Source organism: Akebia trifoliata, chromosome 4, assembly GCF_017979445.1.
Source record: "Akebia trifoliata isolate Shusen 1 chromosome 4, ASM1797944v1, whole genome shotgun sequence".
In the NCBI taxonomy this organism is placed as follows: Eukaryota; Viridiplantae; Streptophyta; class Magnoliopsida; order Ranunculales; family Lardizabalaceae; genus Akebia; species Akebia trifoliata.
In genome coordinates, this window is record NC_141378.1 from 8,276,083 (window position 1) to 8,295,532 (window position 19,450).

The window sequence follows — 19,450 nt, forward strand, 5'->3', positions numbered from 1 at the left end:
AACAAAAACTACATGTTATCCACATGACCAATGAGATTCGGATATGCAATTATGCATGGATCATGTTGTATGAATATGTGTCAGATAGATGTTAATTATATATGAATCTGACTCATCCAATTTCTTGCACATGATGAGAATAGGTGATTGGGTTGGCTTGCCTGCAACCATGTACATCGTGTTAAATAGTGCATGTATCCACTTTACCATGCAATTGCATAAACTAGATCAATGAGTTGGATTCAGCAATCATAGTTAATGGTCTCATCGATCAAAAAGTCTCTTCGAAGCTAGATCAATGGGTGCATCAAGTAAGGAGGCTCATGGCTAATCTTGAGGTACGAGTTAATCATGTATGGAGGGAGGTGAATGCAACTGCAGACGCCCTTGCTGTTGCTGCAGTTCACAACGTTTCATCGTTGATCTTCAAACAAGTTTCAGATTTGCCTCTAATTGTCAAAAATGCTTATTTTGGTGATAAGCTTGATCTTCCTCAATTTCGCTCTGTAATTCGCTAGGGACCTCACTATTGTACACTTTTTACAATCTTAATATAATTTACTTGCTTGCTTAGCAACAAAAAAAAAAAAAAAAAAACAAAGAATTAAAATTTCTATGTTGAACAGAGATTTTATATATATATTGCTAAGTAAGCAAAGTATATTGATAACTAAAAATTGTACGTGGGCAGGAGACCCCTTAGTTTACAAATCTGATTCTAGTAAGTTGGAGCCTTTCGGCCTTCAGGCACTTCATTACAATCAATGGGAGACTCTCCCTACTCTCAAATCTAAGCAGATGTTTTTGAGTGGACTGCGATGGATGCATCAGCTACAGTGTTCTGCTCCCTCCAAACGTGAGTGATGCTCAGTACTCGCATGCATGTATATAAGAAGCAATTAATCTTCTGATTTTAATTATGAAGGTACCAAAAGATAATGCATGGAACCATGTTCAATATGGCATCAAACTGAGTACTCATCATTTGGGCAGTACCACACGCAAAGCCTTCTTCTGCTCATCAAGCTTCCTGAATCCAACAAATTCGGGCTGAAAATTTTCCAAACCTCTTCAAAAATTTCCATATCACCTTCCACATAATATTCTCTATATATGCCTCTTTACTTGAATGATTGATAAGCTGGTAGAGCAGTGGTTGATAAGCTCATATTCTAATTATGCTATAAAAAGCATCTTGGGTGAAATCTCGTGTTCTTGGAAGTACGATTGGATGGTTAAGAAGATATGGGAGACTTTTCTTTATTATTGTGGAAGAAAGGTTTCTTCCTAAAAAATTATCGAATATTTTGATTCATGATTTATCTTTGAAATTATATTCGATAGTTTTAATAAAAGGATGGGTTCCCTTTAATCCCCAGCTTACTGATAAAAAACCAATTGGATCGAGAAACAACAAAAACTCACTATAGCCCACACCCGACTTAGTGAAAAAATAAGCAGCTCGGTCCTCTATTAAAACTTCAAGGAGCAACACAAACTGGATCTCACGGATTCGGTGAATAATAAATAAGTACTTTTTTCCAAAATGAACTATCTGAATTCATTTTGACAGTACTAGGCCTCCATAAAAAATGTACCAGTCTCTTCGCAATTAATTCCCACACAGCCCAACTACTTGGGACTTTCAGCATGCATAGGCTCAGATTTTTAGTGCACCCCACAATACCAAATAACCCATGAACATCTTTAGATATAGTAGCCAGTACATCTTCAAATTTTCATAATTCAATCTTTCTATTATGAGAGTCAATTAAAGGAAAACAATACAAGAAAAACACCCAAATTTAATCCCAGATCCAAGCTGTGAAAAGCCTTGTACGCCCTTCTCCCTGAGGTTTATGAATTCTTTGGCATGATCTAGAGGGAAGCTCTGTTACACCTCCTTCCATGTCCTTTACAAACCAATTACCATTTTTGAACTCTCAAGTCAATTGATCAAAGGAAGCAAAGGTTTGGATTTATTAGTGTCTTCTTTCATCTGTCCTTTTCAATAACTCATTTAGGTTATTTAATATCACACAAAACTTGTTGTGACAGTCGAATCATCCATCTTGGTATATGTACTTCAATATCTTCAGTGTTTTTGTGACATAATTTTTTATGTGGAATCACATTACCACTTGGTTTAGAGTTTCCACCATTCATTTGAGTTGAATTGGGTGTAAGACTCAATGGACAGGTTCGAGCCGGTCCTGGTGCAGTCCTAATTCTGTCCTAAAGAGGCAGGTTGTGCCTTGACCAATCATATACCCCTACCGCGCGATCAAGCTTGGTTCTAATGGACTTTAGCTGACTAACCCATGATCCAAACCCCTAGTTAAGGATTTATTTTGAAATAAGTTAATATGGTTGAGAGTTCCATAGAAGTATTATTTAATGATATTGTAATTTTTTTATAGGTTTAACACCCTTTATTCCATACTGTTGTATTTTCACAGTTTGACCAATCGACCTTAAAAATTCATAACTTGCGGATTTTATGTCTAACGAGTATTTCTTTTTTCCTATGGATTCAGCACACAATTTTCTACTTATAAATATTATGAATTTCTTTGAATGATTTTTTTCCCTACTTTCAACAGATCACTCCGTCTCAACTTAAGCTTTTTGGATTTTTAAAACGCTCATTTGTTGGTGTAATCCTATAAACACATACGAATAGAAAGCTTAAGCAGTTAACTTTTCAAAATTTTAAAATAGGGAATTTTAATAAAACTTTTCTTTTGTACATTTTTCACCACAAATTGACGAGGTGTAGAACTAGATTTTTGCAATACCACTCAAACATCTTTTTGACAAAAAATATTTAGATCAATTAATCTACATAATCAAACGAAGTAGGGCCAATTTTATGAGAAATTTGACTTATAATACTTGATCTTAGACACATAAAACCAAAAACTAATAAAAAAAATCAAAGAAATGCTTGGACAAAATTTCTCATAAAATAGAGTAAGAGATTTTCTATTACAATTATATATTATAGAAGATTTCTTCGAAAAATATTAAATCTAACTTATTTGGGCTTTGACTTTTTCTCTCATCTCCTTTGCATTTTTTTGTGCACTGCCACTTTAATCATGCATTGTCCCACAACGTGAAAAAAGCATATATTTGACAGCACATGACCATTGAAGTTCATAAAATTAGACAGACTAAGGCATCAAAATTTTTATTGACAATTTTTTTTTCGATGGATCAAAACCATAAAATTAATGGAGGATGAGAGAAATTTAATGGCTCTAAGCCTTTGAATTGGGGAACATAAAAATTTCAACAGCCATTCTTATCAAAATTCAGAGTTTTCACAGTGTCCACTTTCTTGCCTAACTGATCTCATCCAGCTTTACTTCATCTTTGGCGTTTAGAGATGATCAAACATTTTTTATCTTTTGATAGGCAATTTGATGTTGTGGGTAATTTTTTATTGCATCAAAGTTTCTAGTATCTAATTGAAATATTTACATTCAATTAAAGGACTCTTTATTAGATTTTAGTATCTCTTAAGATTTTTACTCTCACTATTTTAAAGATGACATTTAGATTCTACTAAAAGAACTTTGTTGTCCACAGTTAAAGACATCTTTGTACATTAAATGATAGTTTTTTTTTTGTTTTTTTTTGGAAGGTAACATTAAATGATAGTTCTTAATAAGTCTAATATTTAAATGAAAATCTTTACATATAAAATTAAACAATCCTTTACAAGATTTCGATATCTATCTAATACTTTTCAAAAATGGTAAGAGACTTCATTTTAGGCAATATTGATCATGATTCTATAAAAAATTCACAAATATTAATATTGGGCATTAACTAGGAAAAAGTTTTCAAAACATTGAAATTGACATCGTTTGGGACATTGGTGTGCACAGAACCATAGATGCTTGTCACTCGTATCTCCATGAAAAGCATCTATGGTTTTATAGACACATCAACGTCAGCAATGTCTCAAATGATATCAATTTCAATGTTATTTCAGCATTTTCCTAAAAAAAATTTATCATTTTTTCTTGTTTTTGGTAGGTGGTTGCATCCTCAGGTTTCCAACTAAAATATTGTGTGGGACCCATGATAGATATGTATTTGTATTGGCACCATGTTGTGAATTTAATGTGCCAAAGGACATGATTATCCATAATCCTTCTATAAATACAATACCAACGTTCAGCACACCCACCAAAAATGAGTTCAGTTTCTTTGCATTTGAGTTCTTGCAATTGTAACATATATAGCTTCTCTCCCTTGCAAGTACGCTCTGTTCAATCGTTCCCTATGGAAAACATTGGGAGTTGGAAAGAATTATTTTCAATAGGCTTGTACGTTCAATGAGTAAGCATCCTAACTTATCCAAGAGAGCTGTAGCTTAAGTATGGCAATGGCTAGAAGAGTTTGGTTTCTACAAGCTTGGGTGAACAACCGCCTCCTGGGGAAAGATTAATGTTCTTCACCTTCTCTCACGGAGTAAGTATTTTAGAATTCTTCACATCTTAAGTATATGACAAGTACTCCATTTTAAATAATATCTCTCTCTCTCTCATATATATATATAGGGTCCCGTTCGGCACCCTAAGTTTTACCACACACTTTAACAAACGCGTTTTGTCCTACATGGGTTAGAAGTTTCGGAATGAGCTGATTTTTGGTGAGGATGATCTCTATGGTGAGGAGATCATCCTCACCAAAAATCAGCTCATTCCAAAACTTCTAACCCCATCAAAAATGATTTACAAAAAATGGACGGTCCATAATGTTTCAACTTGTAAACATGGGGCTAAACATTTCGGAATGGGCTGATTTTTGGGGAGGATGATCTTCTAATCATAGAGATCATCCTCACCAAAAATCAGCCCATTCCAAAATTTCTAACCCATGTAGGACAAAAAACGTTTGTTAAAGTGTGTGGTAAAACTTAGGGTGCTGAACATTTCCCATATATATATATATATATAGGGTCCCGTTCAGCAACAAACATTTTGACAAACATTTTGGCAAAACATTTTTCAAAACATGGGTTAGAGGTCTTAGAATGGGCTGATTTTTGGTGAGGATGATCTCTACGGTGAGGAGATCATCCTCACCAAGAATCAGCCCATTCCAAAACCTCTAACCCATATTTTGAAAAATGTTTTGCCAAAATGTTTGTCAAAATGTTTGTTGCTGAACATTTCCCATATATATATATATATATAGAGGGTCGGGTTATTACGACTCCCTTTGCGACACACCATTTTGTCTTATATGGGCAAAAATGTTTGGAATTGGCTGATTTTTTGTGAGGATGATCTCTATGGTGAGGAGATCATCCTTGCTAAAAATCAGCTCATTATGAAATTTCTAGCCCCATATTTTCAAGTTGAAAAATTGTAGGCCGTCCAATTTTTGTAAATCAATTTGATGGGGTTAGAAGTTTTGGAATGGGATGATTTTTTTCCAGGATGATCCCCTCATCACAGAGATCACCCTCACAAAAAATCAGCCCATTCCAAACATTTTTGCCCATATAAGACAAAATGGTGTGTCGCAAAGGGGGTCGTAATAATGCCATCCATATATATATATTATATAAGTCACATGATTTTTTTCTCTTAAAATAATTATTTCCTTTCCCTTTTTCTCCCTCTTTAATTTTTTTTTCCACATGTTGCACAGGAGATGGGGTCAAATTTTGGTAGACATAATTACCAAGCATACACCACAAGGCACACCTCCTCAAGTCACACAAGTAATCTTCAACATGAAATTGATCATCCAATAATCTTAAAGGGCAACCAAAGACCAAATTCCTTATGAATGGGAAACATTTATGGGCAAGGATGTATATCCTACGAAGAAGATGAGATCGAACTCCACAAGAAAAAGATTGTTTTTGTACTAAATAAATTGCAACTGGTTGGATACAAACTAATTAAGATTTTATCTACTTAAACCTAAAGCCTCAAGAATAAGATAAATTTTTCAAGAAGTAGAAGTCAATGGAATTTTGGATGTACACCAACTTTTAAATAATTACCCACAATTTTCCCGATTTTGTAAATTGTTTGGAATGTATGCTGTCCCAGAGTATAAAAAAAAAATATCATTCCATTGCATGATTCAGTAATTCATCGTAAAAATGATAATTTGAAGCTAGGGTTTGAGAGGGGAGGGAGGGAGGGGGGAGCAAAATAAAACTTTATTTATCAAAATCAAAATTATAAATTTTCTTGGAAAATCCGTCTTGTACGTGCCTAAAATTAGTAATTTAGTTGACTGAGCAATCTCCTACCTTTCTCCATTCCTCTTCGCCAATTATATATCCTCCTTGTGGATCCTGTGATCACACTCCAAGGGTGTGATACGCGGATAGCTATTATCTATGATGCAAGTGGACAATTAACTCCAATCTGTAAAGAAAGACCAAAACAAAAACAATATTTTTTGTTGGTTATAATGCAAGTTCATAACTGTTTCTGAATAGTGGGCGATTATTAAGGTATCTAAATGCATTGTTAGAACTTATTTCACACTTTGAGTTGCAATTGCGGGTTGAGTCATGGATCATGGATTGGTTTTCAAATCCTGAAGTGTGGGGTGTGACAAAGGATCTAATCAGTTATAATTTTGGTGGAGTTAAAATGATAATAAAAATTGCATGCATTCATGCGCTATATATGAATCCCTTCCTTTTTATCTTGGTAGAATCAATTTTATTGTCAAATAGAAATTATACAAGGCCGTTTTGCACGATTTGAGATTATAGCCATTGGGTTTGTGTTGTGCATGTCTAGACACGTGTTGCAGTCCATTCTGTCAGACTTCTCAAGCATGTGTTGTCGACTTTCATCTCTACAAGTCGTTTGGTTGAGATGTATGTAACCATCATTTTTGGTTTCTTAATGGAATGCTCCATTTCTTGGCACGATCTTGAAACATTCATCAGGGATCAATGACGAAAATTCTTCATCAGTCAGTCGGGCTCTAGAAAAGGGTAGGACTCTATTTCTCTGAGCTAAAAACTTTTATCTTAAGAGTTGAATTTGAGAGAATTTTTTTTTAATTAAAGGTTGAAGGCAATGCCATCTTGGTCATTTCAATTAGACTTTGAGAGAAGACCCTGATTAAGGATATGCCATCAGTTTGAAAATCTCAAATATTCACCATAACCTGATGTGGTATTTCTAATGTCTAAAGTCTAAACTACCCTTTTTCCTAGGAATCTCATCCATTTTTTTTATATTGTTATTTTGAATACCAACAAAGAATATGCCAAATATATTTTATTAATTAATGATACTAATGGCACGTTTCCTAGATTCACTCAATCCATTTTACCAAACGATAGTCCATCAAATGGCCCAAGTCCAGCTAATATTCTATGCTAGGTCCATGGGCCATTAGGTCTTTTCGCTCTCAGTTGTCTGTTGTCTGAGAGATCTGAAAACAAGTCTTCTCTAATAACTCGAGAATCCATCAAGATTCAAAATAGATAGAAATGGAATCTCCTCATGATCAAGAAATCACAGTTCCACTAAGTAAGATTTTTTTTTTTTGCTTCTTCCTTACTCTTGTTTATTAATTACTCTCCTCTCTTCTCTGGTTCTAAGTTCTAACACGTACGGATCCCCTTCTACACACGTGCAGTTCAAAAACAGGTAGAAGCCCCACGTGCGTCATCTTCAAACATCGCAGAGTCGTCTCATCTCGAAAATTCTCCAATCGAACAAGTAGCACTAACGGTACCGATAACAGATGACCCCACCCTACCTGTTCTAACCTTTCGGATGTGGATTCTGGGAACACTAGCTTGCGCACTCCTCTCTTTTCTCAATCAATTCTTTTGGTATCGAAAGGAGCCATTATCAATCACATCGATATCTGCACAGATTGCAGTAGTCCCTTTAGGGCATTTGATGGCTTCGACCATCACAGATCGGGTGTTCTTCAAGGATACTCGATGGGAGTTCACCCTAAATCCAGGACCCTTCAACATTAAAGAGCACGTCTTGATCACAATCTTCGCCAACTCTGGTGCGGGTAACGTGTACGCTATCCACATCGTTAGTGCTGTAAAAATATTCTACAAGAAGAATCTTACCTTCTTCGTCTCCTTGATTGTTGTTATAACCACACAGGTAAATCAAGAATTTTTTTTTTCCTAAAATTGGAAATAATTAGAGTGAAATTGTTAATTGTGGAATTTGTGATTAGGTTTTGGGTTTTGGATGGGCGGGGATGTTTCGACGATACTTGGTGGAACCTGCAGCGATGTGGTGGCCGCAGAATCTGGTTCAGGTCTCGCTCTTTAGGTATGCGTCACCCTCTCTCTCTCTCTCCTCCAATGTTTTGGGATAAATTCAATGGTTATGATTTATTTAGCTGGAGTGAGTTGACAGTTGAGATCTTCTCATCCCATTCCTCTTTGAGTGTGTCATGTCAGTCAACCTCTCCATGCTTTTTTCTTATCCTTTGTTTTTTCAAATTCTAAGTCCCTTGACCTAGGTCTACACTGAAGACTAATAAATATTGATCAAAAGGCCCTTACCTTGAACCTTCTAACCAAAAAGCCCTTAGGGTATTGTTTGATTGCACATGAATAGAGTGAAAAATTAATTTTCATAAAAAATGACATTTTTCTTGTGTTTGATTGTATTTTTTTCATATAAATTGATTTTCCACTCTAATCAAAAAGTTCACCAAAATATGAATTTCACTTTCTCACCCATATTTTTCATCCCCAAAATATCATATTCTTCTTCTCTATTCATATCTTCTTCTTCCCTACTACCACCACCATCATGTCAATCTCGCCGTCATCACCATCATCATCATCTCTGACCACCCTCCCTCTTTCTTCGTCTTTTTTTTTTTTTTCTCCTTCTTCTTTTCTTACCTTCATCGTCATCACCACCATGTTCTCCCCTCTTCTTCCTCACTTACCTCCATCGCCACCACCACCACCACATCCCCCCCTCCCTCTTATCATTTCCCAAGCCTCTCTCTTTCCTATCATCATCTTTCTCCTCCTCCTCCTCTCCTTCTTCTTCTTCATCTTCCTCAGATATTTTTTTCCAAGTAAAATTAAACAATGAAATTTAATTTTCCAACCATACCTATTTTCCACCATTATTTTTACATGAAAAGTCACTTTCCATGCAATCAAACATACCCTTATATTTTTCTTAAGTCAACAATTTTCTTTAGGTCTGCAACATGGGCAGGCTGTCCCAAAATCAATCTGATTGACGTATGAGCCTGAGCTGAGTTATGTACAAGATGGAGTGCGCTTGAGTTGGGTTCTAACAATCAAACCAATCCGAACCTGATGCTACATACTAATATATAAAGAAAAAAAAGAGTTGTTATCACAACACCAAATGTGTGCAATTCTTTGGTGATTTATATAAGAATTGGTGTGGCATTAGTAAAAGGTGGTGTGGCAATGGTAACTCTAAAAACATTCATATTAATTATGGCCTTATTTATTTTCAGAGTCTTATATAAATATTGTAGTAACTAAAGATTTTTTTTCTTTTTTAATTTTCTTTCTATTTGAATCCATTGCTATTTATGTTTATATATTAATTTGTATAGATTTCTTGAAGATGAAGAGTCATTTTATTAATGATATTGTTATTAGGACTGTAACTCGGGCAGGCCCAACCCAAACACTAACCCACACCCTTGTCTAATCCGACCTCAGGCATGAAATGTTCAACCCAAACCCTAGTCAAGTCGGGTTGGTTGGGTTAATTCATTCCTCATTAATACTAGGTAATTTATTATTGGTAAAAAAAATTATAAAGATAAGTGGTGTGTTAAAGAAGTTAAAATTTACCATTATTTTTCCTAAACAGATTTCAAAAGTTTATATGTGTAAAATTATAAGCAAATCTATAGAGAGAAGAAAAATAATAAAATTAACTAAAATAATTATTTTTTATTAATAATCGTAATTTTCAAGAAACGAAAAAATGTTTATAGTTGTAATATTTGTATGACAATAAAGAATCATACTTAAAACAAAGTATTAATAACAAAGCAATTATTTATTTAATAAAAATAATCATACATTTTTTTTTGATAATCGGGAATCGTTGTAGACAACGAACAGGGCCCATATCTGGGCTTTGCACAGTCTATAGACCATGGTCTTATCCAAGGATTAGTCTTAAGGCACGTGTAAATCATACATTAATTTTGATATATAGATAAATAAAAGCATACATATTGAAATATGAATTTAGTGTGAAAGAAACCAAGATAAATTTTTTTTTTTTTAAATATAATCCTATAAAGTTCAGGCAAATCGAGTTGGCCGATACCTATGCCAGTGCCCAACGCGATTTGAGTAGAGCATTTTATTTATTTATTTATTGGTTGCCCATACCCAAGGTCGAACCCAAGCTAAGCTAACTATGCTCAGACATGACCCAAAGTCAAGTTCAACCCAGGGGGTTCAGGTTTTGCCTGCCCAAGTTACAACCCTAATTGATAATAAAGAGTAAGGCGTGTAAGGAAGCATTATCGAGATTTTTTTTTTTATATATTCATCTTATTATTATGGAGTTTAGACAATTTGATATTACTAATGTGGGCATTGGTTTAGTTTTAGTATGAGTTGTCTAAATGTTTTTTCAATGATGGATTTGAAGGTTGTATGCAAATTTATTTATTAGTGGTTTTATTTTTTATTTTTTATTTCTTGTTTAAAATAGACAATTTATTTGTTGATCAAAATGAAATTAAGGTTCTTAAACGAGCTCAGTCCATCCAAACCCAAAATTACCTAACTCAAGCTAACATGAGTTTAATAATCAGAAGCTCAAACTCAAGTTGAGCCTGGGTTTACCGCCCAACCCGGCCAAGTTGCAGCCCTAATTTTCTTGCTCTTGAACAAATAAATTATTTTTAGCCTATATTCAACCTTGCCATATTCATGGTCTTTTAGAATGTATATTGGGTTGGTCTGAACATGAGTTGGCCTATATTGAACAAATGCAGCCTCAATTGAGCAAGAACCGAGTCCCAATCACAAACCCAACTCATGACCCCTACTATAATAAGGTTTGGTTTGTGCCAACCATACAATAATCATTCTATGGTATAGAGGGATTAACATGATCGTTCTTTTCTTTTAAAAGAATGAACTGTTGGGAGGGGGTCAAGGACCAACAAAAGCCTAATCAAATTGGTTTGGGCTAGGCTTGAAAAATCGAAGCCCTTACCTTTTTTTTATATCGCCATGTTACGTCGGGCTTCAAATTTAGCTCTGATCAAGCTTGAGTCCGAAAATTTTGTTCAAGTTGAGCAAGTATTTTTACTTTACATCGCTAATCCTTTTCTATAAAACTCTTGATTTTTCTATCCAAAAATCCATTATCTTCTACTTCTTAAAAATCTTAAATTGTTCTTGACGTTAGAATTTTTTTTTTAATATTAAGTAAGCAAGACTTGAATCCACAACCTCAAAGTTGCTTTGCAATGTGTCAAACCAATTGAGCTATGAGTCTAAACCCTCTTGACATTGGAGTGTTGAAGAATATAAAATCTTCAAAATGAAGATGAGTGGAAGAAGTAATTCAGTTTATACAAATAAGGAGAAGAAAAATCAAGGGTTTGTTTTATTTTTTAGACTTTACGGAAATGATTTAGGTCATTTACTATTTTGACTTCTAGACCAGAACAACGTCAAGGGTAAGTCATTGATTTTAAAAAAAATTTGGGGTATCTCCAACGTTCACATAAGACGTGGAGTAGGTGTAAATAACCTTTTAATTTGTGGGGTCCGCATCTCAGTAACTTTGTCGTTATGTAATAAATGTGCCTAATAGGATAGATCTCGGTCTACTATATTTTAGTGGTCCTCTTCGATGCTACGTCATCCCACTGTTTACACCGTTGGATGCTTTTCTAAAAATAAACGACAAATCTTAACGACTATCTGTCGGCTGCTTTAGCTTGGTCAACTTTTCTGTTTCCAACTATAGTGCAGATCGTATGCACGCAGGGTGGAGGGTTGAAAACATCCTTCCACACTCCAATGCACGCCACGTAAGTCATAATTCAAGAAAATTTTTTAAAAGAAGATAATTTAAGGCTAATTCCTTAGATTATGACTTACGTGTGACGTGTATTAGAGTGTGGGAGGAGGTTTTCAATCCTCTCCCGGTGCATACAATCTTATTAAAATAATATTTGGTGAAATTCTTTGTAGCATCCCAAATTTTCAAACTGATGACATAACCAAAAGTTTCTTGTGACAGTGATACCAAAAATGATTGAATTAACCCACCCTTAGACACTATTCAATTCGTAATGCCCCCGTTTTCAACTTTTATCGAGAGGTGGAGTGAAAATTTACCAAACCCATCTAGTAATGATTTCTAACACTTAAATCCAAATTCAACCCATTTATAAATAGATATACATGACCCAACCTATATGTAACCTATTTAATAAATTTTTATTTTTATTGAGAAAAATAAGTTCTATTTCCATCACACAAAAATGCAAGTACTAAAAATAATGTCACACAACTGTACATTAAGTTCAATGGTAAAAAATAATTTTCTTTTGAATTTTATTTTCAAAAATCTATTTTTGGATGCCATAAAGTGATGTAGTCAGAAAACTTTTTCAATATTATTATTATGTTATTTTGGCTAAGCAAAGTGTATTTCATTATCACATTAGACATATTGGCCTTATACTAAGTAAGACGGTCATTTTGCCCATATTAGGAATCAAACACCACAAACCTCTAGAGCTCAATGAAAAAAATAGAGTAAAAAACTATAAATATAAATTAATAACTTAATAAGCAGAGTGTTTTTTTCTTTCCCAAACTTTAAATCATCTATTACTTCAAAAATATCTTAAAATACCCTTTATATTTTATAGAAGTTGAAAAAAATAATTGTATCATGAAAAAGTACTAGAAAATTCTAGAAAAAAGAGTAATTTAAAAAATTCTTAAATAATTGTTGATATATTTAAAATTGCGCGTTAATGACTGAATAATTAAACGTGTCAAAACAGATTAAGTGGGTTGACGACCAAAATCCAAACCCGACCCATTTAATAGTCGTGTTAGATAAGTTGACACTATTATGACCCAAACCCAATTAGGCTTGACCCAAATCCACTAACTTTGTGTCGTTTCCGAGTCGTGTTCACGGGCCATGTTGAGATTGCCACCCCTACTTTTATCCATAACTTCTATAAATATTTGAGATACCCCTGCCCTTTCTCTTTAAACTGATTAAATACCTCTTTTGAACTCAGTCTTCTTTAAGAGGCCAACATAAAATGACTAGTCAAGGTAAAAAAAAATTACCCTCAGTCTTGAAGCTTCTAAATGCCCTTGTTTTCAACTTTTACCCATGAATTTTGTAAATATTTGAGATACCCCTACCCCTTCCTATGTTTTTAAACTGACAACATACCCCTTTTTGACGTCAGTCTTCTTTAAGAGGCCAACATACCCCTTTTTGACGTCAGTCTTCTTTAAGAGGCCAACATAAAATGACTAGTCAATATAGAAAAAAATTGCCCTAAGATTCTCTCTTACAACTTTCAAATCTCAAAAACAAGACAGGAATTTTTGGGGAAGTTGAAAATGATATTGGTGTGAATTAGAAGTATTGGAATTTTGGGTGGAAAATTCAAGGATTTGCTACAACAATTTAATTGTTTTTGACTTCATCCAAACCATGAATCCTAGGGACTGAGGTGTCATTTAGGCCAACATTGTATTCCACATGCCCAAATGAGGATCTTGGTCCAAACTCTCTACATGATCCTTCGGTCCATCCAACCATTTTTCATATTTGACCATTGAATTTGAGTTATAAATTTTTGAGTTTGGTGACCGTCCATTTCAAAATCTTTGTTCAAGAAAAAAAAAATGTTAAACCTAATCTAGGTGGCAGTCTACATGACCCAAATGAGGACGTCAAGGCTCTACATTGTCCATGTAACCTTTTTCCATGAGTGTGTACCGAATAAATTCATTAGGGAGGGGGGGAGGGGGTGTCTTAGCTTTGGCTTTTAGGACATACTATCAAAATCAATTATGAGATAGATGTGGGCATCAAATTGTTGATTTTTATTATACTTGACAGATCCTTTGTCCAATCCACAGATCGCTTACGAATGGGTGACGACTATTTCTTTTTTGTGCGCATTTATACAAACAAACAGTGATTTATTTTTGGGTGATATATTACCTAGGCAAGCAAAGTTATTGGTTAATAATTAGATGGTGAAGGCTGGTTTTGAACCCAGGTTGTGGGGTCAACACTCACACTTTAACCAACATATAGCAAGCTGGCATCTTCATATGTTACATCTATGCATGTCTTCATTGTAATAATGTACATTGGGTGTATTCTATCGTTCGTTCAAATGGTGTATTTCATCACATATCTTAAAGATTATATATAGAGAATGTTAATGTCCAAGACTTCGTTGGGATATTAGCAACCTCTGTTTTTAAATATATGTGAGGAGATGTACCGTTGCAATGAAAATGTACATCAAATACACATTATTACAATATAGACATTTTCTAATAATGTCATGGACTAGTTTCCCTATTTCCTTTGGAATCAAAGTCCCAATTCTTTGAAATATCTCTCATCTCTTGGCGCTAAACGCTCCTCAGTTCTCTTATCTAGTTAAAATTTAGCAAAATAATCAGCATTGTTGTTATGTAATATTCATTGTTACAAATGATATGATAATCACAGGGCATTGCATGAGAAAGAGAAGAGACCCAAGGGTACATTGACGCGAAACCAGTTCTTCTTGATAGCCTTCATGTGCAGCTTCTCTTACTACGTCTTTCCAGGCTACCTCATACCAATGCTAACCTCCCTCTCCTGGGTCTGTTGGATATTTCCCACTTCAATTCTAGCTCAACAACTAGGTTCAGGACTCCATGGTCTTGGACTTGGAGCCATCGGACTAGATTGGTCCTCTATATCCTCTTACTTAGGGAGCCCGCTTGCTAGCCCATGGTTTGCTACTGCCAATGTTGCTGTTGGATTTGTTCTCATCACATACATCATAACTCCAATTGCTTACTGGCTGAATATCTACCAGGCCAAGACCTTCCCCATATTTTCCGATGGCCTCTTTACTTCTATGGGCCAAAAATACAACATTTCGACCATAATAAACTCCAATTTCCAGCTAGACGTTGAGGCGTACCAGCGTGAAGGACCTCTCTACCTCAGCATCTTCTTTGCTATGTCTTATGGTGTAGGCTTCGCCTGCCTAACTTCCACCATTGTCCATGTCGCCCTCTTTCATGGAAGGTAAATTCTGCTTTTTGTAGAAATGCTAGTGAGTAATGCCTTGAAAAAGATTTGAATGTCATATCAGATAAGAAAAACTACCTTGAAAAGCATGTACCAAACTTACATGGATTGGGATGAGTCGGCACATACAAATCTATACTATTAGACTCTGAAAACTTCAAACAATTTTTATTTATTTTTACATTTTTTACCCTTCACTTTACTTATTTTCATTAAATTCCTCAAGGTGAATTGATCTTTAGTTTGCCTTGAGCTAGCTCACTCTTACAATCTAAAACGGGCAAACTGCTTATTTATCTTTGAATTTGATATTTTGTAATTTTTTTTTAGTTCGAGGGAATTTGATTTTCATGTGATCTAATGGCCTTTATAATTCTACATTCCTTTTTCTCCAATTCAAGTTTTGCAGACTTTAAATTTTTATAACTAAAGGTGTTTTGCATATAAAGTAATTCTAATTTTAGAAACTGAGTGGTGATTCAGGAATTTGAACACCATTCACATGTTTTGGACAAAAATAAAATATCAGACATATGCATGCAAGTATCTGTATACTTATTTATGGTGTTGCTTGATTTCCTTAACTGATTCATAGTTTATGGTATTTTCTTTTTCTGGGGCAAGCAAGGGTGGTTAGTGGTCCATGTGAAGGTGGTTCAACAAGTTTTGAACCTATAGGTCATGGGATCAACACTCGACACGCCTTTACCAATATAGCTAAGTTGGCACCTTTGGTTCATAGTTTATGTTCTACAACCATGAGGTATTGGTTTCAACTAAAAAATGATAACTAAATCCACAACTGACCTTAATGGACCTTAATGTGTAACCATGACATGTCTATGGGGGTCCTCCATGGATCACACATACATTGCCTTCAAGGTACCACAGCAGTTAATGTGTGACCAAATGCCTTTGATATGAGGATGGAACTACTACCAACAATTGGGTTATTAATGTTTAACCAATCATCACTTCAATATCATAGTCATGTTCCTTTAGGAAAATAGTTGTTTGGCTTTATTTTTCATATTTAATTTCAAGCATTGAAAAGTAAGATTTGTTCAGCCAACTTGCACATGTAGAAAGTTCTTGTGATTTTTGTATCCTTGTCATGGTAATCATTCAACTTATTAATTTTAAAACTATCATTTTTATTTTAATAGAAATATTTTATGAAATTCGTTTAATTTTATCATGTTAAGCATTTTTTTTTTAAAGAGTTGTTGGAGGAGAAATTAGAATGACTCATTTATAACTAATTTTGTGATTTAAGACTATCCTTTGAAAGATTAAAAATAAGACTGAGATGTTGGAGAAAACTAAGGTAAGATAATCATTCATCATTATATATGCTTTTTCTATTCATTGATACATGTAATATGATTTATTCTATTCATTTATAATTGTAATATGATTTATCAAATTCTATAGATAGTCGGAATTATATATCTACATTGTGAAAACATGAGAGTGTCTAGCAAACTAAGGGTCTACCGCCAATACAAGAAGATTGATTACCTATAGAACCTTTTTTCGAATATTCTCCTTGTCAAACAACGTGAACCCCACTCCCCATATACAGGTGGAGACTCAATTCACGAACTACCTTTCGATGTTTGGGACAACAAAATTTGTGTGATTCAATTCAACTGAAACAAGAGTGGGAAATAAGAAAAAAGACTACTCTTTTATCTTTACTCGAAAGAAAACATGGCAAATTGGGCAAGTTCCAGAGTGGGAAATAATAAACTCACTTTTTACATGGATGTAGAGAAATATGGGAGCTGACCAGGTCAGCCTTCCAAGAGAAGGTGGATGTGCACACGAGACTCATGAGCAGATACAAACAAGTTCCAGAGTGGTGGTTCTTGTGCATTCTCCTACTAAACATTGGTGCCACCATCTTTGCATGTGAGTATTACCGTGACCAACTCCAATTGCCATGGTGGGCTGTGTTTTTAGCATGTGGCCTCGCAATTTTCTTTACTCTTCCTGTCGGAATTATCACCGCAACAACAAATCAGGTATCATTTCACTCACTTGTGAATTTATTTTTCACTCCTTTATATATTTATAAATACTCCTTTATATATTTTTCCAAATGTGGATAGTAAAAAATGTACTTGAGGAGCACATAGCTCGCAATGGCATACATGATACGCATTTGTGTAGCGTGTGAACTTCTGAAGGTGTCAATACTACTAGCAACAAACTTCAGATAAAACTGCAATGGCAATAAAAATAAAAGAACGTACAAAAGCACACAGATTTACATATTTCAGTAGTGTTCCAACATTTGCGGATGAGAAGAGGGAAATTCACCAATTCTAAAAATGAAATTAGAATCCAGAATTTCTCTCTATACCTCTCTCAGGTCTCTGGAATTCTGAAACCTTGCAATATCAAAAACTTGAAATATCAAAATTGTGACTCATTTGGATTTGAAATAAATCGATGGTATGACAGTACATCACTGGTGATCAATCACGAGCTAAATTCAAGATGTCTATCACAATAGGTTGTGATGCTATAACTACATATTCCAAAGTTGGTTAAAATTACTTTGGTTATTTAGAAGTAATAATTGTATTTATTGTATATGCTTGATTGAATATATTATCAAGTGCAAACGTAGTTAATCTTCTTGGTGAACAGACACCAGCCTTGAATGTCATCACGGAGTATATCATCGGCTATATATACCCAGGGCGCCCTGTTGCTAACATATGCTTCAAGGTGTATGGGTACATTAGTATGAAACAAGGTCTCGCCTTTCTGCAAGACTTCAAACTTGGTCACTACATGAAGATCCCTCCTAGGACAATGTTCATGACACAGGTTAGTTTTACATCATTGTTTGCTTTTGACCTTCTCATAAATTTTGACAAGCTAAAGGGATCTTAAAATTTTCATATTAATAATTTTAATAGCTAAGGTATGTAATTTGTATGTTAGGTGGTCGGGACACTCGTAGCGGCACTGGTTCACTTAACAACGGCATGGTGGCTCATGGATACTATCCTAGACATTTGTGACACAGATTTACTCCCTGTCGGCAGCCCATGGACTTGCCCAAGCGACCATGTGTTCTATGACGCCTCTGTCATTTGGGGCTTGATTGGTCCCCGTCGGATATTTGGTGATTTGGGATACTATTCAGCCATCAACTGGTTCTTTTTATTTGGGGTCATTGCTCCACTTCTAGTGTGGCTAGCACACAAGGCCTTCCCAGACAAACAGTGGATTCGCCTCATTACCATGCCTGTTCTTCTAGGCGGCATAGTAAATATGCCCCCAGCCACCGTTGTCAATTACACAAGTTGGGTCATTGTTGGATTCATATCTGGCTTCGTTACTTATAGGTATCGACGTGACTGGTGGAAGCGCCATAACTATGTGTTGTCTGGGGCTCTTGACGCTGGTCTTGCATTCATGGGGGTATTGTTATATTTATGCTTGGGAATGGAACATATTAGCTTGGATTGGTGGGGTAGCAACTTGGATGGGTGCCCCTTAGCCTCTTGCCCCACCACCAATGGGATTTTTGTTGATAGTTGTTCTGTTCTTTGAGTCGACATTGAATAATGAAATGTTGTTGTATCTTACTTGTAAATTTCTTTGTTTGTTTCATTATAAGTTACTATTTAAGAATTCCACAAAGCAGAATGAATAGAGATAGTGAAAATAGATCTTTTAATAAAATAAGAATTGGCTCTGGATAAATTGGAAAGGAGGAAAAAGATTTGTATAGTTGATCCCAAATCTTTAATATAATGCTTTGTTGCTGTTATTTGAGAATTCTACAAAATAATTGATGGACCATTGATCCCAACTATTACACAATTAGGTCCAAGAATACATCATCATCGTCATCAGTATCAAAGCCTTATCCCTAATTGAGAATGATAACATATTTAAAGGATCACTGCTACCATTTCTGGTCAGAATCACATTCTTAACCTTAGGTACCTGCCTCTCAAGAACGACACATATACCTAGGTTCGTTTGGCCGGTCCCAAATTTTTTAGAAAGACTTTGATTGTAATGATGATACTGTCTTTGATTAATCTTATTTGAGTATGATTGACTTTTGTTTATTAATAGTAATGAGTGCATTGAAA

The 19,450-nt window shown here is 34.9% G+C and overlaps 1 protein-coding gene across 1 annotated transcript; it reads left to right on the top strand.

Annotated features, from left to right (window-relative positions):
* The first annotated feature begins 7,345 nt into the window (after nt 1-7,345).
* Nucleotides 7,346-18,944, top strand: LOC147403498 (oligopeptide transporter 7-like). Its single transcript, XM_086439092.1, has 7 exons — nt 7,346-7,535; nt 7,645-8,135; nt 8,212-8,309; nt 14,754-15,323; nt 17,101-17,353; nt 17,985-18,167; nt 18,285-18,944. Exons 1-7 carry the CDS (start codon nt 7,496-7,498, stop codon nt 18,897-18,899), a joined length of 2,250 nt encoding a protein of 749 aa, XP_086295218.1. The 5' UTR covers nt 7,346-7,495; the 3' UTR covers nt 18,900-18,944.
* The last annotated feature ends 506 nt before the right edge of the window (nt 18,945-19,450 follow it).